The sequence below is a fragment of the Maylandia zebra genome, linkage group LG9 (genome assembly GCF_041146795.1).
Source record: "Maylandia zebra isolate NMK-2024a linkage group LG9, Mzebra_GT3a, whole genome shotgun sequence".
Lineage (NCBI taxonomy): Eukaryota > Metazoa > Chordata > Actinopteri > Cichliformes > Cichlidae > Maylandia > Maylandia zebra.
In genome coordinates, this window is record NC_135175.1 from 28,928,065 (window position 1) to 28,951,023 (window position 22,959).

Here is a 22,959-nt window from a genome sequence, read left to right on the forward strand (position 1 = left end):
TACAGTAACACATTACTTGTAACTTGTAACGTGTTACTGCCCATCTCTGGTTTTCACCCACTGGTTTGTGAACTACTATTTTGAAGCTTTTCAATTCAGTTTTATTTATATCCTGCCAGTTCACAGCAAGCCATTTAAGTGGTCTTTATAGAGTCTATGATATTAGAGAGAGAACCCCAACAGAAGCACTTGGTGACAGTGGGGAAGAAGAACTCCTCTTTAACAGGAAGAAACCTGCAGTTAACTGTCAGGATATAAGCTTTATTAAAAAGGAACATCTGAAACCAAATCTTAAAAACAGAGATGGTGTCTCCCAAATGTCTCAGGTTTAGCATTTTGAACCCTGTTTTCAGTTAGAAGGGACCATATTTGGAAAAGATGGTGGGCCACTATCAGTTAGTGATATACAGCTGTGTTAGGATGTCCTTGTTTCATATAATTTACCAAACAAAGCTGGAGCTCAGCTTGGACAATTACCACTCAGCAGGCCAGATAATCTATCCATCCATCTCTTTTCTACCATTAATCCGAGTTTGGGTAGAGGAGGCAGCAGTCTAGGCACCTCTTTCAACGCATCGGGGGGGGGGGGGGGGGGGATCTATGGATCTCTAGTGATTCCTTAGTCTGCCCCAGGACCTCCTCCTCGAAGGACATGCATGAATAACATCACCTTGGAGGAGTCAATGCCATGTACCTCAAGCTAGTTTTGGAAGCTGAAGAGTCTGCAAGGATCTTTGCCCCTTGACTGCCACCCAACCACAAGGCACCAAACTCTCAGAGCCCCTGGTGTGGTTGGTGGGCCTATTAGAAGGCAGATCAGTTTAGCTTCTTTAACCAAGGCCTGGCCCTGCCCTGGTGCTGCTGTCCTGGGCAGGCTAAACTAGATCTTTGATTTAAGGTTGCAATCCACCAAGGGGAGATATCCACTTCATTAGATAATAAATTAAGTTAGATCATCCTGGTCTTTTATCAATTTTTAGAATTATTTCTAACATATATTTATTTCATTTTTTCATTGATCTGGATGCAACATTTTCAGTCTGATAAATACTCATCAAATTGACTTCTTAAACTTGGGTGACTGGAGGGTTCCCCAACCTTATAAACAAGATAGATGCATAACAGTGAGCCACAAGATTGCACATCAACTATTGTGAAACCAACTTATTAATCCCAAGGGCTGTTCACAAAGAACTGGAGAAATGACTGCAATCACAGCACTAAAAGATGGCAAATATTGTACTCTTAGGCCCCTTCTTTGGTTCAGAGGTGGCTGTCTGCCTTTTACAAACCAGTGCTCCTTTCCGTCCAGGATGTGCATATCCTCATCATTGAAAGAGTGGCCACACTTGCTTTAAAGCTTATGGCACACAGTTTTTGTGCTGATGTTAATGCCAGAGGACGTTTAGAACAATCACCTATTCACCAAGACCATTTCTGCTGAGGCTTCAGTGAACAATAGATACATCAACTGAAGGGCCTCATGCATCTGTCAGATCTGTGTCAGGTCTTTGCTGCCCTGCCCCGCCACCCGCTTCTTAAGGAGTTTTAGATATTGTTCATCTGCTGAGCTTATTTTTTAACCCCTGACACATCTTTTGTCCTCCAACTGTCTATTTTCCTCCAATCTTTTAAGGTCACACTGGACTGCTAAGTTATAATCAGTGTTGGGGAGTAACGGAATACATGTACCGCCGTTATGTATTTAAAATACAAAATATGAGTAACTGTATTCCGTTACAGTTACCATTTTAAAAGGTGGTATTCAGAATACAGTTACTTTGTTGAAATGAATGGATTACACAGCTGTATTTTCCTGTTTCATAAGGCTATGAACTCTGTTTTTGGTGTCCATGCTGGTGGAAAACAAACCAAAACGCGCATTAAGAGGCTCTCATGTCACCCCTACTTGCGGCCCACATAATGATGTGAAGAAATATTTTATAAAATGATTCACAAAAATGATTTAATATGAAGACAATAGGCAGAGTGTTACAGGTATAGCCCTAAAGAATGTAGCCTCATGGGCAGTGTAGTCCGTGCTGCAGGGAGAATGGACTGTCATATCATTTATGTGTCTGTGAGCGCAAAGGAGGGAGAAAAGGAGTCGAAAAGTACGAGATGTCACCGACCAGAAACGGGAGATGGAAGCATGTAAATGTATATATACATATATATACATATACAAAGTTGACCCCGACAACAAAGTAAAGCTAGTTTTCGGCTACGAGCCCGACACGGAGCCCGACGTATTAGCCGGAGGTCTCTTTACGGTTTTATGCCTTTACGGTTCGGAGCTGCGGAGCTGTTTTATATCATATAGAATCTCATATAGAATAGTTTTCTATGAGACTGCTGCAAAAAGTGCTTACCTAATGTCCACCCTACTGTTACTCATTTTATATTAAGATTTAAAAATCTAGTTGCTATTGGTATGGCGAATAACCTTCAGTAAAAGTAATAAATCACACAGCAATAGTGCATTCATGTAGTTGTAAACAGCATGATAATATATTAAGTAATCCAAAGTATTCCGAATACGTTACTCTCATTGAGTAACGTAATGGAATACGTTACAAAATACATTTTGGGGCATGTATTCTGTAATCTGTAGTGGAATACATTTTAAAAGTAACCTTCCCAACACTGGTTATAATGGATTTTGGCTAATAGTTCTTCAGGAATGGCCTTGTTGGTGCAGAAATGCTATTTTGTGCCTGTGTTGGCCTTTACACTGAAATGGGAACAAATCATGTGTTTTGTGACAGGCACTTTGTTACTGGCAGGCTAAGGATTACAATCTAAAACTGGTTCTTTTATGGAGACACTGGTTCATCCTTTTACGGTCATGATTCATAGGTTTGCATTAAGTTGCTTAGCAAAACAAACAAACAAAAAAAACGTACAAAAACTGAAATGAGTGAAAAAGTAGCCAATGTCCACAGAAAAACTTTGAAAGACCTTCAGAATTAGTTTAAGCTAACTAATAACCCCAAACAAAAATAAAGTAAGGGCACTGCTTTTTTGGGGGAGGGGGCACAGTACTCCCATCTCACAACTAAAGTGTAAAGAATCACACTTGTGAGAGCTATCAATCTTTCCTTACATGCAACAGAATAAAGTAATGAGTATTTTTGAAAGATCCAAGTCAGTTTTAGTAATTTGACTTAAATTTTAACCCAAAGACTTTATTTAAAACATGGGTAAAACATTGGCGTGGCCGACTTATATAGCCAGAGCTTAAATATCAAACTACTAATATCCTACATTATTTATGACATTCATATATGTGTAATTTGAACATACTGTTCAGTAAGACTTCCAATGTAAATACCAGTGAAACTGCTTGAGGAATTCAGTGTCACAATTGTTTTAGACCTGATAGTGGGTGCCTAAGTATACCCTTTACATTTCTGACCATGTACAAGTAAACTCGCAGATAAACCAAAGTTAACCTCACTTGTATTATCTGTACAGTTTGGCAACCTTGAAAACACCCACACAGACACACACATATAAAAGAAGGGTCTGAACAAATCACATTTAATGCCCTGGGCTTTATTGTCTTATTTTAGTGAGAGTTTTGTCACATTTTTTTAGTCTTTTCAGCCTCCAGGTGGGACAAGTAAACCTCAAGGATATATCCTGCCATTGGACTGGGCATTCAGATTCTGACAAAGACGAGAAGCACTACTAAGTAATGCTGCCTTTGTGCCTAACTCTTCATAGAAGAGAGAACATAAAATTCCCCAAAGGAAGGCACCCAATACTTGTGGTTTTTGGCCTTGCAGCCGTCTGGAGATTCTTTTTTCAAAGAAAAAAAAGAAAAGAAAAAAGAAATAAACAAAAAAAAAAGAACTTGAAGAAAAGGGAAGAGAGGAGAGAACAGATGCTTTCTCACAACTCTCTGCCCCTTCATTAGCATTTTTTGTTATTAAAAACTGGAATGACGAAACACGTACAGCGATTACTGTCCATTCACCTCCCTTATCACCTATGCATGAACAAGTAACAAACAAACAAAAGAATGAAGTCTTTCAATGAACGAAGGCTTACAATCAAGTTTACCACAAGAGAGAGAAAAAAAATACAAAAATAACTGATTTTCTTTTACATAAAAATGTTTGTGGGATAAAACAAATACAAAAACGGGGGACTCCGCTTGCATGAAAATGAAGGACAACCCCATAAAGAACAAATAAAATATAAAAGCAGCATTGATATTCATCAAAACCATCAAAAAAAGAAAAAATACAATAGTGCTTAAATCAGAAGCGGCAGAAGCTTCTGGGAAGAGACTTCATCCCTGTTTTGTTACTTGTAATTGGGATAATGTTAATGGAAGCCCCCTGAAGAGAGGAGTGCCTCTCCATGAGGGAACCACACCACCTCCTCTTCAACCACCTCCTCCACCCACTTCTCCTGGCCTCCAGGTCTGTCTGTATGTATGTCACCACTGATTTTAACACGATCCACAGAGAGAAGCACGGGGAGCCAAAATAAATCTGTGTGTGTGTTTGTAGGGGGGGTGAGACCTGCTTTGTGTTCACAATATACAAAAATACCCAGGAGTCCGTAGCTACCTAACATTTACTACAGCACAGGAACCAACAAAAGGTACAGTGTACAAATAAAAATCAAAACAAAACAAAAATTAAAAAAACAAAACAAAGAAACTGTAAACACAGCACAATAAATAGATAAAAACAGCAGGCTCCGCACCATGCACATGATGTAATAAAACTCTTCTCTATACAACTCGCACGTCTCTCACACTCGCCACAAGTTACTTGGCTCACTTTTTTTTTTCCTTTGACTCCCAAGTGCAAAACATCAAAAATGGACAGTTCTGTATTCAAGTAGTATATATACACTGGGTGGTGGGGAGGATATTACAAATATGAAGTTACTGTACAGATACTAACTTTGCCATATTCATAATTTACAGGTGTCAATATTTTACTTTTAACAGTAACAAAAAAAAACCAAAAGGGAAGAAAGAAAAGGTTTAAAAAGTATGAGAGAGATGAGAATTGCGAGCGGCCGCGGCCACACGTCCCGTCTGCGAGTCCGAGTCCTGCCGTCCCTTTTGCATTCCCGATGCTACGATGCACAGCACCTAAAGAGCGGACTATTTGCTGCACCGCTACTACGTCACCTCCATGGCCACTGTGTTGTCTGCTATATTGTTCAGTGCTGGCTTTTCTTCATCGTGATTTTCCCTGTGGAGACAAAGAAAAACATTAATCCCTGCTGTTCTTCAAACTTTTCTCCCACACACTTTATGTGCCACTTGTGGCTTGCTGGCAGTTATTTTGGTCATATCTGCCAGGTCCAGCTGACTACTTAAACCAGGGATTGTGTCTCGTAATGCAAAAGCTTTAGCGCTTATCTCGAAACAAACATGATATAAAAGTAAATCTGAGACTTCTGCAACACTGACAATCTTACAATAAAGTCTCTTGTGAGTTGTTTTGTACAGTCTGTGTAATATGTGATGACTGAATGAATACATATCAAAATATCTCTTCCTCTATGCATGTTTATGTTTCTTCAATTCAGGTAGGTTTATGTTGTGTCTGGGCAGCTTTGGTTCTGCTGTAAATTAATTAAAGATTGTGACAGTGTGAAGTCAGTCAAAACAACAACAACAAAATGAACAGAACGCAATGCCACAAAGTGTAATGATGCTGAAATCCTTTAACTCTGAAAGGGTGTGTACAGGCAGGACGGAAGGAAGTGATGTGGCAACTACGCCAATAAAACAACAGGGGAACAAAATATTTAAAAAAAAATTGTAACTCCGACTCGAGTTTTGAACTGAAGCAACGAATAGTGCTGACTGATATTACAAATGTGACCAACTGTCATCTATGTAGTTATCAGCAGCGAGTTTTACTCAGATTGATCCAATATGCAACCTCTGAGTGCCAAATCTGCCTAATATTTCAAGAAGTCTGTCCAGCTGCCTATCTGATGATATTTAGATCAGCAATTGTCATATTTTGGCTAAAGATTCTCTGGGCTCTGTTACCAGTGTTTCCCCAGTCAGTGCTGGGGAAACGCTGGTATTTTCTTGTGTATTGGAGATGACTGGACACGTGTAAGCCTCATTAGTCAATATGCAGTTAAGGCAAGGGGCCTGTTAATGTCACTTCATGTCCTGAACAAAATTAAATTCCCCTGAATGGAAAGTCAAAACCTCTTTCATGGGGGCTAAAAAGAACTGAGCATGAGCATGTAGGGATAAACCCTTACCCTAACCCAGGAGTTCTCAAGCTTTGAGGCACCAACAGATGGGGGATGACAAAAAAATTGAATGGAGAATAAATTTCTTGGGGAATTAAACATGACATACTACTGCACTGAGGTCTTTTTTTCTTCTTCTTTAAAAAAATAAAAATAAAACTCAGCTTGAGTGAGGAAATAATTTGTTGGGGTGGGGCGTAAAAATGTTTTGCTTCTGAAGGGGTTAGGTCAGGGCAGCATGAGAGTTACTGCCCTGACCTAAACTCTCCTTTTCTTCAAGTGTTAGCACTTAATTAGGCTTTTGAAATTGTGTGAAAAAAGACGTTGAACTAAATGTAATCACAAAACTAAAAATGGTTCTCATAAAGATAGCTGGACGTGGTTGTATTTTAATTGATTTTTTTGGCTTCGGTTTCCTGTTTACACATGACAGCAACCCAAACCCATACATGACTGCCACAATCTCACACAGTGATCATATTCAACAAGTGTATCTTTCTTTATGGAGGCATGTGGGACATTTGTCCAATGGTTCTTATAGGACACAGCGTAAGTACAGTACATATAACAGAACTTAGCAATTTCATGCTTACTCAGCATTATCCCAGTTCCCTTAAGCTTAACAATAAAGATTAGTAAAAAACAAACTTATATTTACCTGCCACACATTAGAAATGCTGAGCAAAGCCTCACCTGGAGCTCATGTCCATGGATGTTGCTCCAGATACTTTGGGGATCTGCAAGTTGGTGGTGGTGGACAGCTTTAAGGCAGAGGATGGCACATTGCCAAGGGTCCGGGGGATATGGCGTGCAGCCAGGCTGGCGGCCGACGACACGCCCAGACAGATGTTGTTCCCGAGGAGGACCTGAGTGGTGGCAGGGGTGGCACTGGCAGCGCTGCACCCCAGGAGCCCCAGTGCCGCTGCTGCATGAGCGCCGGGGTTGGAGTTGAGGGAAGTGGGGACGGCATTTGCGGGCGAAGGGGTGGCCGAGTTGGAGGAAGGTTGGAGGAAAGTGGGGGCTGCGGTGGTGGTAGTGTGCGTCGTCTGGTTGGTCTGGTGATGGGCTGCGGTTGTGCTGGATAGGTGCAAACCTTTGAAAACACCTGGTGGATGAAGAAAAGGTCTCATGAATGCAAATGATAACAGCTAATGTAGTCAGGCAGCCACACAAACCTGGAGCTATAAAGTTCCCTGTGCAATGACAAAATACCATTTTGGATCAGAGGTGCACCTGCACAATCTAATGCAACCCTAACCAACAGTGCTGCAATAACTTCCATCTCTCTGAAGCTTATGTTAAGTTTGTTGACACTGTCAGAGGTGCTGATGCAACACTATGGTAATTGTGAGGCTGTTGGCAGCGTTATTTTTTGTTGTTGTCGTTTGCTTTTTTTTGGGCTTGTTTTTTCTCCCCAGCCTCTGAGGTGACATGAATGCACAATCTAAACCAAGTATTTCCAAAAATTGAGCCCTAAAGACATTGCTTTAAATTGGTCTCTCCAACTATTATGTATCCTGGAAATTGTCCCTAAGATCTTTGGCTCATGCTCCTTTTAACATAAAGATATATGCACATAGCGACTACATATTTGCGTCACTCACCTGCACCTGGGAGGATCCCATTGACTCCACTCGTGACTACCGGTACTGGGTCCTCTTTGGACTTACAAGCCAGCAGCTGATCCGTGGTGACGAGGGCTGAAGCAGCAAACTGGGCGCTGGCCTGGTCTAATGTCTTGGATATGAGCGCCTGGAAACCAGAGGCATGTAGAAAAAAGAAAATGTGGGTCTGTGCCAAATGCTTGACTCCTGTGTTAAAATGTATGAAGCTGCTGAAACAACTGAGCTCAGCACTTTTGCGGCCAAATCAGCTAAGGGCATTAATGCTGCTCGTGGGAATGAGGATGTGTCCCACTTCCTAAGGATGAGGGAAGTGACCTTCAGCTGTAAATCAGTGGGAGAAGTCTGGCTCATTTAGTTTGACTACTTGGCCAGAAAAGCACATTTTAAATGTGCCACTTGGTTGCAGAGAATGACACAAGTGTTGAGAATCATCCCAGCAATTCTGGACAGAATATTACACTTCTGTGGTAATACCACCTCCTCCTAATCCCGTTGCCTTCTTAATACTGGACAGCTACCCGAGTCTACTACAATAAAAAGGTACAGAAAGGGTACACACTGACCTGTGTGTTGGTAGTTGTAGGAACAATGTTGGCTTGTTGCTGCTGCTGTTCGCTCTGCTCCAGCTGCTGTTTCTGCATGAGGGCCAGCTGCTCCTGGTGCTGCTGGTACTGCTCAGCCGTGAACACTGTGTGAGAGAAAAGGCAAGGGTGAAAAACAGGATGGGGGAAATGCGCTTTTTCGCTTCAACATTCCTTGGATTGGCTTCTACACAGCAGTAAAGACTGCAGGACTGTTAAGGGTGTGTGTTTATGCTCCAGCTGTCAGCAAGCAGATTATGGTTGTTAAATCAATTCCCAGATAAAAATTGATCCTGAAAATGCTTACTATTGGATTATTTACTCATTTGTGACAGTATTGATACCAACAGTGCTGTCTTTGCCTCCTCCAGCTTACACACAACTTCAGCTAACACTGCTGCCGACAGGCAGGCACACAGTCCCCCTTCACTAGCAACTGCAGTAGTTCACCTTTACAATGCTAAACAACACAAGAGGTCACTACTCCTGTTTCAACTCCTTTTAATGAACACTTATCCATAATATTAACCCTGGCTGGTGCATACATACAAGGTAGCCACTTTTAGCAGCTACCCAACAGTAACACACCCAGCTTCTGGGAGTCACAAGCTAGTGTACTCCTGGTGCCTGTTAAAGGCTCAGATAATTGGCAGAGCTGCGACAGGAAGCTCATCTGGCATAAAAATCAGTGACAAATTAAACATGTGGATTAATGTGCTCTGTCAGCCTTTGTGGAAATAATTTGTTATGATAGCAGCAAGCAGATAAAGCAAATTTAAAACAGCTAACTATAGGTGCTATGCAGCAAGAGCCATCAGTTTGTCCATTTGTAAAGTTAATAGATGGTTAATTTAGCAGCATACCATAGTTTTATTTAAAGACTGTGGTTTCTCTTAAAGTCCCAGATTAAAGCTGTGAAATTTCTAGCATCAGTCAGAAAAAGGGGCCGCCAATAACGGTCCTTTATCAAGCCACTTCATCAACATGCTTAAAGATGAAGAAAGCTAATCTTTTCAGCTGCTTCCAACGACCAACACGTTGTTTTACATAGAAATGAAGGTGCTGAAGTAAGAACAAGCTGAAACAACACATTTCTAAGCAGATGTTGGGTTTAGCGTAATTTTTTAACCTGGCTGATTTCTTTGGCTGCTGATAGCCTGCAGGCATGTCAAAAGAGGGAAATAATGTTTGGTTTACTACATTAAAAAAAAAAAAAAATCTTTAGATACTTCATATAACATTATTAATAAAGTAACTAAAACATGATTCCATATTGTTACAATTCAAGCTACTCCCGCCTTTTTAGCAGACAAAAGAAAAACGTAGGCGGCCAGTAAACCCGATCTGCTGGTCGAATTCATCTGCTCAATGAATTTAAAATAAATTACATATACATGCAGCATTTATTTATTTCAAAATCATTCAAGAATGATTGTTAATACAAGCAGTTACAGACACAACTTGGCTTTCTGCAGATGTATATAAAATGTAGTTCCTTTGGGGGGCTTTTAGAGAGAACAATCCAAAGGTTTGGTTGGTGTAGGCGTCTTGCCACAGGGTACAGAAAAATGTATAATAAGCTAGAAAGACCAGTTTGAAGGCCTCTCAAACACAGTCACACAGTGGTTTATGCTCAGGGGGCATGACTGTACATTTCAAACCTGTATATGCACAGTGATATAAGGTTCATGCTAGCAGGGCTTGTGGCCACTTCGTGAGCTTGCACATGTTGGAGAGCTCAACAGTGTACGACACTGCACTGTGACCAAGAAGGTGTCAAGCTAGGACAAGAATAACAATAGCAAACAGGGATATATTTCATGTTTTCATACATAGTTTGTTTTACACTGTATTGTAAACAGTAGAGCAGGGCGATATGGCCAAAAATATTTATCACGATATATATTTGAAAATTTGCGATAACGATATAACTGACGATATAATTGATGCGAGACAAAATGCAACTCCACAACATTACTAGCGCAAAAAGACAACCTTCCATTTATTTTCACTTAAACAAGAAGCTGGTTTTTATGTACATTAAAGCTTTATAAAAATGTAACAGTGCAAATGCAAATTCCTTGCTGAAAGTTTAACCAAAAGGCATTTCCAGTAGAAATGGGCTGACATATACTGAGCATAACCATGTATAATATCCACTGAAATTAAAAAGGTGCTTTGCAACATTAAACTGTAGTGTGCAGTACGCATTTTTCGGACCATAAGGTGCACAGGATTATAAGGCACATTAAGCGAAACAAAGCAGTCAGATAAATCAAACTTTATTAAACTCATTCTTCTTGCTTCCTCCACTTCTGTACCATTGATTCATTAATGTTGAATTCTCTGGCAGCTGCTCTATTCCCATGTTGTTGCAGTATATTAATGACTAACCTTGTATTGTGGATGGATTATCTCAGTTGTTCTCCTGACTGAAGTTTGGTCCGTTTACAGCATCCTGCCATGCGATTGCATTTGTCTCTAACTATCAGGAACCTTAACGTTAACTTTTATAAGTGGAAAAGTGTTAGTGTTCGTCCTCCAGCTTCACTGTTTATGTTATGCTAACATAGCTGTGTCGCTAGCGATCACGTAGCACATCATTATATATCAGCTAGCCCAACTTCAGTAACCCCACAAACGTCACTGCTTTTTAGTTTTCTGTCTTCATTTATGTTGGAAGTGATAGCAGAGCTGTACGTTTTAATTTTTTCAGATATCTCTCAGTCAGAACGTGCTATATCATGCTTAGGTAACTAGCGAAACTAGCGAGCTAACTTCCGCTAGCTTCCTGCTAACTTCTAACTCCGTTAAATGTAATAAATTTTGTTTTCATGGATGCCTGGAAGTTAAACTTCATAGTTACACCTGGTAAAGCAGCAATGCTGATCGTTTTATTAAAGATGAAAGAATTTAGACAGTTTTTAACTCTCAGTGATGCTGCAGTGTTCGTTTGACCTGAAAAAGACGGAGTTTAGGACCCAGATTACTCCCAGATTTAAGAGCATCTTAGTCCGACAAACACGGCAATAACGACGGCCGCTTGCATGTTCTGCAAAAAAAATGTGCTTTGTCGTGTATCTGATGGACAAACACCAAACCAGTTCCACATCACTGAAGTTGCACCATTTTTACAAACCAATTCTGGTTCATCTGTTTCACTCAACAATCGGCCATGTGCGTATGAAAACAAAGGCACTGCGCATGCGCGTTTTACTCATATTCTATCGCGATATTTCATTTTCCTATCGTTGCCTAACATTATACCGGTATTACCGTGAACGGTATAATATGGCCCAGCCCTAGTAAACAGCAAAATCTCTATTCATGTTTAAACTATGGCTCAATGATTTGAAAGAATGAGCTCAAATGCTTAATAAGAGAAGACAACCCCCCCCCCCCCCCCCCCCAAAAAAAATGTAGTTTACAGTTATTATCTGAAGCTAAATAGCTTCTCAGATATCCACCAATTACAGGCTATCCAATTACATGACTGCCACCTCATGACTCCATGCTGTGGACATGCACACAATCAACATCATTTCATTTCAAGTTTTTCAAAGGTGGCAGCAAAGGCTGGGCAAAAAATACATTTTAATTAAAAATAAGATTTTGTTTTTGAATAATTAAAAAAAAAAAAAAAAAAAAAAAAAAAAAAAAAAAAAAAAAGCTGAATTTTTGGTATAAATGTTCACTACTTGCTTTTAGGAAGTTTGTCCTATAAAATAGTGTGTCTTTGCCCCTCTCTGAAAACCCTAACTCAACTATTTAGTTAATTTTGGGTCAATAAAATGATTCATAGATCAGCTAGACCATAGGTGTCAAACTCTGGCCCGCGGGCCAAATTTGGCCCGCAGCCTAATTACATTTGGCCCGCAAAGCCATACCAAATTACTATTAGAGCTGGCCTACTGGTATTATACAGCTAATATATATATTGTTTAGTATTAAGCTTTGCTTGTTCCATATTCAGTTTTTCAGCAAAACGTGTTTGAGTCCATAAGAAAAGATTCATTCTTATATCTGGAGGAATAAATATATTTCAATAAATATTAACATTAGCCCGTGACTTTGTTCCAGTTTTGAATTTTGGCCCACTGTGTATTTGAGTTTGACACCCCTGAGCTAGACTAACAGGTGCCCTCATGCCCTTGCTTGGTCAGGAACCAGCTCCTTACCAGATAACCTTGTGCGCCCCACCTCCCCAACGTCTGTATTTTATCCATTTATTTCACTCTCCCTTAACCACTCATCCTACTCAGGGTCACAAAGAAGCTGGAGCCTATCCCAGTCACAGGGTGAGGGAGGCTACACCCTGCAGGGGATACCAGACTTATTTTAAATTAAAATTATATTTAAAATATAAAGAAATTTGGTTCTTTCTTTATTTACTAAAGGGACAGCCACAGTAGATGGATCCACATGTTTAGTTTGGCACAGATTTTACACTGGATGACCTTTCTGACGCAACACTCCCATTTATCCGGGCTTTTGACCGACAATATGAGCACACAAGCCCCATGAATTTGTGTCTCCTCTTAAACTGAGGATTTTTTGCAATGTATGACGCTTAATGTCTGAACAAATCTGCTTGGGCCAAATTCTTACATGTCAGCTCATTCTGACACAGCTGCCAGACAACCACTTATTTCCTACACCAAAGTATTGCAGGACTGCACTGCTCCTCACAGCTTTCAGCTGACTAAACTTTACATGTTGCTTATCTAAAATGTCCCATCACAGAGAGAGGTGGAGTATCTGTCTGAGTTGACCGTACTTGTTTACAGCATCCTTTACAGATATAAGCACTGTCAGGAGCTGTGAGGGCTGAACAGCAAAACAGTGAACTGGTGATAGTGAGTAAGTAACCTGGCAGTCTCATTGCTTTCCTTTTTTGTAAAGGCAGACGAAATGTTGAGAAGACATGGAGGAAAAATTGGTTTCATCTGTGCTTAATTTTTGTCGTTACACAATAAAATCAATAAGAGTTTCCTCTTTAACTTGCCAGTACTGTCAAACAAATAAGTGTAAACTAAGTCAAGCCAGGCTTCTGGTAAATTCATATCCTCTTTAACCCTTTAAGACCTACCATAGAACCAAGTCCGCCAGAGCTTATATTATATTTTTACATGCTGTATAGCCATTTTTGGGAGCATTTCAAGTTGCTATACATCAATACAACCATTATAGCCCAAACTTTAATAATATGTCTGCATTAGGTGCATAGTAATTACATAAATTGCAAAAAAGTGCAATAAACTAAAAAAAAAAATTGAAAATCTTTTTTGTTTTTTTAACATATATTTCTAGTTAGAGAAATTTAAGAGGCTTATCCCTCAAAACTGTAAATACAAAAAAGTTGCACAAACTAGTTTCCCACCACAGGAAATTTATTTTGAGTATCTTCATAGTTTTATTTTTGAAATACACCAATTTTTATATACTGCAGGAAAAACGAAAATAAATATTATAGTGCAAATTTGCAAAATAACAGCATATGCATCAAAATAAACTATTTCCAGCAGTGCAATATGAGTCCTAAGCATCCCAGAAACGACACAGAAAGTCATAAACTCAAACATAACTTTTTAAAACACAAGTATAGGCTCATAAGGCCCCGATCGTAAAAAAAAACTACATTTCCGCAAAATGACGTCACTTCCGGTTTCGGGCAGGTCATGCGGTCATGTGATAGTTCGCGCTGATGGACGTAGGAAGTGTTACAAACAGCTGATCGGATCGGCGAAGCGTGTTTCTGGAATATCATGTTTTTGTTGCTGCAAGTGATTTTTATGCAGTTTTTGCAAAGCTATATGTGGAAGGAAACTGTGACCTAGGACAAGCTGATAGCATAAGATGTAAGTACAACTCCTCCGGTTTCATATGCAAAAAAAATTATTGCACTAGCTTACGTGGTTGCAGTGCTACCGGGATTTAAAAATAGTTACGCAAAATGGAGCGTGTCCGCTCCGATCGCCTGTAAAGGGTTAAATTGTTACCCAGTCTCTGAAATCACCACCCTGTTTTCCTATCTCCAGCATTGATTCACTTCACAGGATATTCCAAATCTGTTTAGAAAAAGCCATGTTCTAAGTGAATCCCCCAAGCTAGGGGAACATATCATTTTATGTATGAAAAGGAAAGGGGGAACGAAAGTACAAAGTTTGTGATTTTACTAGGCATGAGCAGCGCAATCTACCTTTAAGGTGCCTCATCAAAAAATGTTACACAGGTCACATCCCAAAATAAATGCCAACTAACACCATTATTGTTGCATTATGCGTGGATAAACCTAACTGCACTGCTCCATGTGCAACCCAGAAAAACAATTCTGCAGGATGTGTTTTTGTAAACACAAGATGAGCTGAAAACTGACAAAATCAAGAAGCAATAAGAAAACAATCATAAAGTACAGCACGGTGCTCTACAAACCCCACTCCAAACAAGTCTCCAGATTCTTAGAAGATGACTGAACACCCATAATTAAAGCAGCTGTAAAATTAACTGAAAACAAAACTGTATTTCTTCGTGTGTGTGTGTGTGTGTGTGTGTGTGTGTGTGTAAGTAAAATACAAAATGATGTGTTTATAGTTGTGACATGGAGCTAGCAGTGGCTGCACACTCCTGATGCCATAATAAACTTCGTTTGAGCACAGAATGCGTTTATAGAACTGTTGGGACATAGCGTAAAACTTCAAAACACTTAAAAAAAAAAAAAAAAAGTTTGATCATTGGCAAAAAAAAACCAAACAAACAACAAAATCAATAGCAACATTGTGTAATGCACACCAAAAGACAAAAAATAAATAAATCTCTGGATGCAGCAGCCAAAGCTGGAAACTAACGCAGGTTCTGTAGTGAAAAATCTATTCCTGGACCTCTCTGAAAACCACTGTCAGTGAACACAGTGGATCACTGAACGCAACTGAAATGTTTACCATGCAAAGAAAAACAAAGCATAGATGTACAACAGTCTCCAATTGGCCCTAGTTCATTTTAAGTAAGACTAAGGTTTAAAAAGGAAAACTGTCTGCATAAAAACTGGACACTGAATGGCCCACGAGATCTGTTATTATTCTACAGTCCAAAATTTCAGTAATGAAGTTACATGACAGCATAGCACTGTATCTACACCAGCATTTGATAACACTCTGCTTTCAAAACTAGAAGAATTGGTTTTCTCATTTCAGCGCCCTCCAAGCAAGCACTGTTTAAAGATGAGGTGATCCTCAGTGGTACCAAGGCTCCAAAACCAACATTTTACTGTTTTTTAAAAAATTTGATGCCAGCAACACATTTCCGAAAACAAAATTTGCCTGTACATTTTATGTGCTGGCCTATTTCCAATTAAAGATTGTCTTACAAATGTATATTTTACTCAGATGAACCAATTTCTTCGAACACACAATTCAGTGTTTTACCATCTTCCACTCAGAGCTATGACAATAAACACAAAGTGAAAACAGCCTTCCCAGAGAGTCCCACATTTGGGATTTAAACCTTTCAGTATACTTTTTTTATAGCCATGTAGACAACTAATGTTATTTAACTGGATGCGTAGGGACACTTGTGACTGAGTAATGTAAACCTATCCCTAAAAAATAATAACCAGCATGGTAGAATAAACAAGTGACTTACCATTTACAGGAGTGGTGGCTGGCCCAATGCGATTCTGGGCGCTGGCTCCTCCAGACAGGGTTCGGTTTAGTCCCGACACAGTCCAGCTAAAATCCCTAAATCCTCTGCGTGACAAATCTCCACCCAAAGGGTGATGAGATAGCGTCCGTGGTCTGAAGTGCCTCCAGCGGCAAGATTTAATGTTCAAAAGAATCTGGCTGAGGTCCTTCGGTTTTAATGACGACAGGGGTGATGAAGATGGGGGAAGGTGGAAGGAGCTGGCTGGGTCCGAGGTATTGGTTTCTGAGGTACTGGCGTTGGAGATGTGGAGCGGAGAGCTTGGAAGTGGTGAGGCGAGTGGTTCGGGCTCTGGGTCAGAGTCCAGGCTCTGGCAGATGTTGTCTACATCTGTGTGCGCTCTGTCCAACAAGATCCTAAAACATCAACATGTTACGTGAGCTTTTTACTACCAGTCATTAAAGGTCTGTTTACATGAAAAACATGCTTTAGTCATTAACAGCACAACATCAAGGTCCTACGATAATGACTGCACTGAGTGAAGCATTTCCCTGTGAAACAATAAAAATGTTCACTGGAGAGGACCTCATATAGTGGGCTATTTCATGAGAAAAACAGAATACTTTTGTAATGACATAAGTCTAGCTTATTACTTCATAGGTTCAGCTGGGTAATATTTAGCAAAAAATGAGACAACTGCTGTTAGAAGTACAGCCTTATCACTCAAACTGCAAGGCCATGTTCTAGCCCTAGTAAAAAACATACAGAGACATTTTAAGATGTTATAATATTTAAAATTGTGCTTGAAATGTCAGAAAACAACCCAAAACATAATGCACTGAAGCACAGTACTACAATTTATACGTATGTCTTACAGGTTTTAGTTAAGAGTTTATTTTTTTAAATAACACTTTATTTGAAGTTTAAGACCAACTTGCAGTTAAAATACACATTAAAACTGAACATAATCAAATCAGTTCTTTGTGTTTTTAATGTATAGTTAAAAAGTGAATGAAAACATTTGAGACCATTCCAACTTTAAAACAATTTAACACCTTTAAAGAGTGTTTGTTACAAAATATCTTCTTAAAAAAAACAAAACTTTATCAACCTACACACATCCTCTTAAACAAAACAAGGCAAACAACTGAACCGTCACTGACATTACAAACCCCACAGCCACACTATTGTTAACCCACTTTCCATGCTTCCTAACACGATCAAGTATTACCATAGTACATTATACTGAAAAGATGTTTCAATTCAGAGCTAGAGGAATCCTTCAATCTCCCTTGGGGAAGTTGATAAGGTCACTGCAGACACAAACAGAACATTGCTTATCTCATGTGTGCCCGGGGAGCAGATACTGTGTGACCCTCGTTTGGTCTCTTTCACACCTGGCACTGAGGAAGCTGCTACCCAGCTCGGTGTATTTAACTGTCTGTGTAAATACTGAGGAGATATCAGAAAAGGCTGCAGGGCACATTTAAGTTTTGTTTTTTAAACTAAACACATGCTACAGTGACAGGTAAATCCTAAAATGGGACTGTCATGTTCATTTCACCTGCCAGCTTGATATTTATAATAAAATGTGCCTGCCAAACGGTCGCTGGTAACCTGCCAAAGAGTTGGAATGGTAAACAACCTTGGCAGTGACAGCTAACACTTGGCTCAATTTCCTCTGCTCCATTTGATACTGGCAACATTCCTAAACACATTTCATATTTAATTTCTCCAGAATTTGGAGAAGTTGGTACATCATGAAAACCATGAATAGTAATACCTTCGTGTCACCCTTATTGTTCTTCATGTCAGCAACAAGGGATGAAGTGCTTCGCAAAAATAATTAAAGAAATAACACTGTTTTTTCTTTTTTGTTAGAGTGGGGTGGGGCGGGTTGATTTACCCAAATGATCAACACATGCATGACCCTCAAAGGCTCTGTAACAAACAGCCAGACTGAACTCACCTGCCGCCTCTGGCCACACGGCGCCTTGACAAACCTATGCAGCGCCTTGGGATGTTCAGCGAGGTCAGACAGTAGCGGAAGCGTGGATCGCCGAGCCCACCATCTGATGGGCTTACCCAGGGCCAGCTGCCACTCTCGTCTGGACGATACTGAGGGAAGATAAAGGGGAAAAAAAACAAAAAACGATTAGATCTGAGAACAAACAGAAGTTGAAAATAAAACAGGTGATTTCATTATTGCATTGTTCTGTCCAGTAGAGTGTGGAAGAAAGAGCAGCCAGACTGGCCAGCCTGCTGTTGGCACTATAAATAGAAGCACGGGAGTCACAGGAGGGCACTCACAGCGTAGTACTGACAGCCGGCCTTCCTCCTGAACGCATAGCAGCCATCTGGGTCATTCTCTTCTTCTGCCTCTGAGGAACCTGAATGAATCTACACGACACAAAAAATGTAAGTAAAGGAAAAGCTAGGAACTTCAATTCATGCCCTCCTAAAGGGAAAATAAGAAATGTATTCCTAGCCAAACATGGTTTTTACAGATGGAGCACACAATATCACTGCTTTCAACTTCTGTTCCATGTTTGTTCATGTATAATATTAGTCTCTGTAAAAATCCCACTGAAATTGCATCACAACCGAAGGGCTGGAACCAAATGTTACCTGTGAGAATGGTTCTTCATCTGAGCTGGGGAAATCATACTGGTTAAGGTCCTTGGGATTGAACACAGGGGGCCCTGAATGTTGAGGCGCTGACATAGGCAGGATTTTGGGTTTCTTTTCATATTTCCTTTTGGTTCGAACTGCCTCCGTCTTCTCAGGCTGTGAAGAAGGAAAGGAAAGGAAAACATGTTTATACTGCAGTCTGTGTAATCAAGAACACTTTTTCATACGCGACACAATACTGCTGGCGGCAATTGAGTGTTGGTGGTCTATGCACAGGCACCTAGAGTGTGTGCAGAAACAACAGCAAGTAAAGAGAGGCATTGATATGCAGATGGTGGCACGTGCCAGATGCCGCTGCCTAGCCAGATGGCTGTCCTCCCCCTCCCTCCTAAATCTACCCCGTGCCACCTTTCACCCCCAAACTTCCCCAGTGGGACAACCCCTCCCTGTCTGAACACGATCCAACTTCTGCTAGGATTAGTAGGATTTCATTCAGTCCTTACACTCTGGGGACAAAGCAAACAGAGAGGCAGGGAGGCTACAGTGAAGAACGGCTGTGCCTAATCACTGTAAAAAATAAGGGTTGGAGTGACGAGGGAGGAGGGGTAGAGTTAAACTGAAAATGAACGTGTGTAAATAAAAGCAAAAGGTCAGCCAGCTGGTAAAGGGGAAGAGGAGGAGGCAGAAGATAAAAGAAGGGGAAATGGGTGTCTCATTGCAGGGCAAGGGGAGAGCTGGTGGACACTGGAGCTAATGAAGTTCCGATGACACCGAGGTCACAACTGTGCAAAGTAATTAAGTGCTATAATATGTAAACAAAGGGACGTTTAGCTTTATATCATTACATTTAACGGATAAACAGGATATTTATTGTGGTAAAACACTGTCCAACATTTGCTCCTGTGTGTTGTTAAGAACTGTTATACTATAATAAACTTAAGTACAAATTTGCAGTTTCTTATCCATAAGGGAAATTATTTTTAATAATTTAGACCTAGTTGTCATTTCAAACCATGCACCCTTTCAGAATGAAAATGCCAAGGTCTGATATGACTCAGTGTGCCAATACAGAGTACAGCATTAAGCAGCTTGAGTGAATTGACTCAACTAAAGGACGAATTCAAAGTCAATACAATTTCCCGTAGTTTGCTCATCATTCTGTATCCACACACACACACACACACACGATGAACATGTCCTTACTTTCTTGTAGTCCTTCATGTCCAAGTGGTCCTGATGTCTGTACTGGTTACTGCTGGACAGGGGAATGATGGGGATGGTGTAAACAGGCTTCACCAGAGCCCGCTGTGCCAGTGCTTCTGCCATCACCTCACTACCAAAGTCTGGCAACACATTCCTGGTGGACACAGAGAGAAAGGCAAAATATGAGGAAAATCAAAGCAAAGAAGTTAACATTTTTAGTAGGGGTGCAACGATACACTAAATTCACGGTTCGGTTCGATACTTTGGTGTCACGGTTCGATATTTTTTCGATACAAAAAATGTTGATGCCTTTTTAATTTGTAATTTATTAAAATTATAAATATATATTTTAACTCAAAAGTACAGTTTTTTAATTTAATGTTACTGAAACAACAATAATAAAAAAATTAATCTGATCGAGAAAAAAATCGCTAGCTCCGGGACGTCGGGCTAGCGATATTGCAAGCCCTGTATCTGATTGAGGAATCACTCATCTTTGGAAAAGAGAGTTTATTACAGAGAAATGGCTCTTTCCAAAATAAAAACTATACTATACGCTTCTTCTGGGCTATATTCTCAGCAGCATATTAAACCTATCAGGTCCCCATAAGGAGAATCAGCCTAGGCAGAGTAGTCGAACGCAGATCCACTGAGCTCTCAACACAGACAGCATCATCAGAAGAAAAGTTGATAAAATAAATAAAAACAATTTGTATTGTTCGATACATATGCATACCGAACCAAAAGCACTGTATCAAACGGTTCAATATCGATACGAGTATTGTTGCACCCCTAATTTTTAGTATTACAACTGCACTCCTGCCAACTTCAGCTTTATCAGCTCACACAGTAAGTATGAACAATTATTGGTAAAACAAAGCTCAATCGGATATTTGACAAAAGCCCAGCTATAGCTGATCCAGTTTACTACACAATAAATCAGCAGCAGTGTATGAGTTGCCAGAAGGAGATAATGCATCAATAAAAAAGCTGGAAGTGTACAGGATACAAAGTAATAGTGCACTCAACTCCAGATCTGTGAAGATGGACAGAGTGCCCGGTTTTTACTGGCGATGACTTCTCTTTTTTTGCTGCATATTTGTTATAGAGGACGTTAACAGAAAAGTAATGGAGGGTTGGCTGCCTTAGAAATATAGAATGCTTCCGAGTTTCACAGTGAGGAGCAGAGTTTGTTTACTTAAGACTGGTATCGGATCAGAAATGAATAGTTGAATCAGTGCATCCCAACATGTCAGTTCAACAATAACATTAGACATAATAATACGAAATATTACACACTTAGGTTCAAGTTGTTTTTATTCGCTTCAGTTTTAAATATTGTAGATGACATACTGTCATGAAAACCGCTCGGGCTCTAACAGATGCATCTCCCACATAGTTTTAGTTGACTATATTAAGCTTGGAAATTTGTGTAAACTACTTCAATTTATCACTAACATTACCATGAATAATGTATAACTGCTAACATCATGCAACCACAGTTGAAACACAAAAGAACCTAAACTTCAATGCACAGTAAGGGCTTGAGACACACAAATGACAGACTGCACCCACCAGACATTACACCTGAGCCCCTCTACAGCAGCATAGCATCATAAAGTGACCGGGAAAAACTACCTACTGGGAACAGAGTGGTCCAGTCTGAGAGTGAGCACTAGCTGTGATGCGCAGGCAGAAACCAGGCCGGGATAACAAGAGGAAATTGAAATGTCACTACAAATCAAAAGCACTTCAAGGAGAAGGGTCCAATTTAAGCTCACGCTGACAGCTACTTTCAGAGTAAATTCATTCCATTCGGATGTCATGTTTAGATGGATTGCAAAGGCTCCACTGGGGGGTGGAGGGAGGACAATCCAAAATGGAGTTTGGAAAACACAAAGTTTATATTTTATAATACAGAGATACCCTGCCTCTCGCCCTATGACAGCTGGGATAGGCTCCAGCGCCCCCCGCGACCCTGAAAAGGATAAGCGGAAGCGAATGGATGGATGGAATACAGAGATAGAGTCCACTATACTGCTTAAAAGACTGGGGAAAGCAAAGCCTTGACCAGGACCCAGACATCACTGAGCTAATGTGGTCCAAACACTACTGAATAAACAAGGTGAACTTTGCATGGAAAAGTGCATTTAACTGTGACCCCAATTAACAGGAGCAGTGAAGCCTGGCCTTACAGAAAATATGTGGTTGACTTTTGTATGATCAGTCATGCAGACAAGCATTGTGCTGAATTTCAGACTTGGCAAGTAAACAACAGGCTAATCAAATATGAAGGTTCACCACATACACTGTCCAAAACACCACGCTGTTATCATCTCAGCTTCTTAAGATGTTATCAGAAAGCATTCCCAAAACAGGACAAGGGCACAGCCGTTAGCTATTACCCTGAATGACCCGCTTTTGAAAATGTCATCCAATCAGATAAGTGGGGCATGTGGTTTGAGAGTACAAGTGAAAAGGTCTCCTTTATAGCAACTACTTGTCTGACAAGGTGCAGTTTAGTCAACTTTCTTACCTCTTTTCCACAATTTCCAGTGTGAGGTGCAACAGTTCCCTCTTGCTCTTCTCTCTTCTTTTGATCATCTCTAAGATGGTGACAGCTCGACTCAAGTCCCTGCGCAGCTTCAGCATCTTCTCATATGAGGCCTCATCATTCTTTCGATTCTGAAAACAGAGCAGTGATGATTCAGTGTCAGAAATCTCAATTCCAATATTTTGCTTGTGAATACTGTATCAATACAGAAGCGTAGCTGCAATAGACAAAAGGTGATTAATCACAATGTTACTGCAATAGTCAGCAAATCACACAATCTAAAAAAAATCTTTTTTAAACAGCAAAATAATGTCATATTGTGAGTTAAATATTGTGATAATCTCATTCCGTGAGGTGTCTGGTGGATGTCACCTTAAATTAGTTTCCATTTTAACTGAAAATCTTTAAAAAGGTTAAGGTATGGAAATATTCAACTGCTCATCTTTCATCTTAGGGGAACACTACTGTAGGGACAAAATAT

General features: G+C 40.1%; 1 protein-coding gene across 4 annotated transcripts in view; it reads right to left on the bottom strand.

The window, feature by feature from the left end:
- Positions 1-3,537: 3,537 nt before the first annotated feature.
- LOC101478310 (enhancer of polycomb homolog 1) overlaps positions 3,538-22,959 on the bottom strand; it is a 38,035-nt gene continuing 18,613 nt past the window's right edge. For 3 of the 4 annotated variants that reach the window (XM_023155450.3, XM_004551815.6, XM_004551813.5), the window contains 10 exons: positions 22,461-22,609; positions 19,925-20,078; positions 18,719-18,877; positions 18,401-18,490; positions 18,060-18,208; positions 16,094-16,506; positions 8,438-8,562; positions 7,854-8,001; positions 6,943-7,354; positions 3,538-5,222 (listed from right to left, as the gene is read on the bottom strand). In XM_023155450.3, the coding sequence (XP_023011218.1) occupies positions 5,150-5,222; positions 6,943-7,354; positions 7,854-8,001; positions 8,438-8,562; positions 16,094-16,506; positions 18,060-18,208; positions 18,401-18,490; positions 18,719-18,877; positions 19,925-20,078; positions 22,461-22,609 (1,872 nt within the window). In that variant the 3' untranslated portion in view covers positions 3,538-5,149. Of the gene's footprint in view, positions 5,223-6,907; positions 7,355-7,853; positions 8,002-8,437; positions 8,563-16,093; positions 16,507-18,059; positions 18,209-18,400; positions 18,491-18,718; positions 18,878-19,924; positions 20,079-22,460; positions 22,610-22,959 lie in introns of all 4 variants that reach the window. The other variant, XM_004551814.6, reaches the window with a different exon arrangement.